At 53.3% G+C, this 478-nt stretch overlaps 1 protein-coding gene across 1 annotated transcript in view; it reads left to right on the forward strand.

Moving 5' to 3' along the window:
• The first annotated feature begins 218 nt into the window (after window positions 1-218).
• The window catches only part of zgc:158403 (tetratricopeptide repeat protein 39A), a 77,194-nt gene continuing 76,934 nt past the window's right edge, over window positions 219-478 (forward strand). The window contains exon 1 of the mRNA XM_061885580.1: window positions 219-478. This exon is cut by the window's right edge and continues 2 nt beyond it. Coding sequence (XP_061741564.1) covers window positions 446-478 — 33 coding nt within the window. The 5' untranslated portion in view covers window positions 219-445.

A 478-nucleotide genomic window follows, 5' to 3' on the forward strand; every position in this document is an offset into this window, starting at 1 on the left:
GGTGCTACTTTACTGACCTGCCGGTTAGACCGGACCCTAAACAGCTTCCGAGGAACCTGACAAGATGGCGACTTCCCACCTTCTTGGCCTCCCTTCACCGTGTGCTTGAGAGAAGAAGAGGAGGAGTCAAGGACGTCACTCTTGCTTACTTTCTCACACACACACACACACACACACACACACACACACACACACACACACACACACACACACACACACACACACACACACACACACACACACACACACACACACACGCCAGGTGAGTACATACCTGAGCTCACACTGCCCCACATCAGGAAAGTAAGTGAGAGGAACTAAATGTCCACACTAGGGTCACCATTGGACTTGCAGGCAAGCTGAGTTTTGAGGAGCGAACAGGAGCCGTCGATGCGTCTTGGTCGGGCTGTGAGAACTTCCCAGGTCCGAACAGCTGAGCGACAACATGTCCGATGGGAACGCCGCAAATGCTGCTCAC

The sequence above is a fragment of the Nerophis ophidion genome, linkage group LG23, assembly GCF_033978795.1.
Source record: "Nerophis ophidion isolate RoL-2023_Sa linkage group LG23, RoL_Noph_v1.0, whole genome shotgun sequence".
Lineage (NCBI taxonomy): Eukaryota > Metazoa > Chordata > Actinopteri > Syngnathiformes > Syngnathidae > Nerophis > Nerophis ophidion.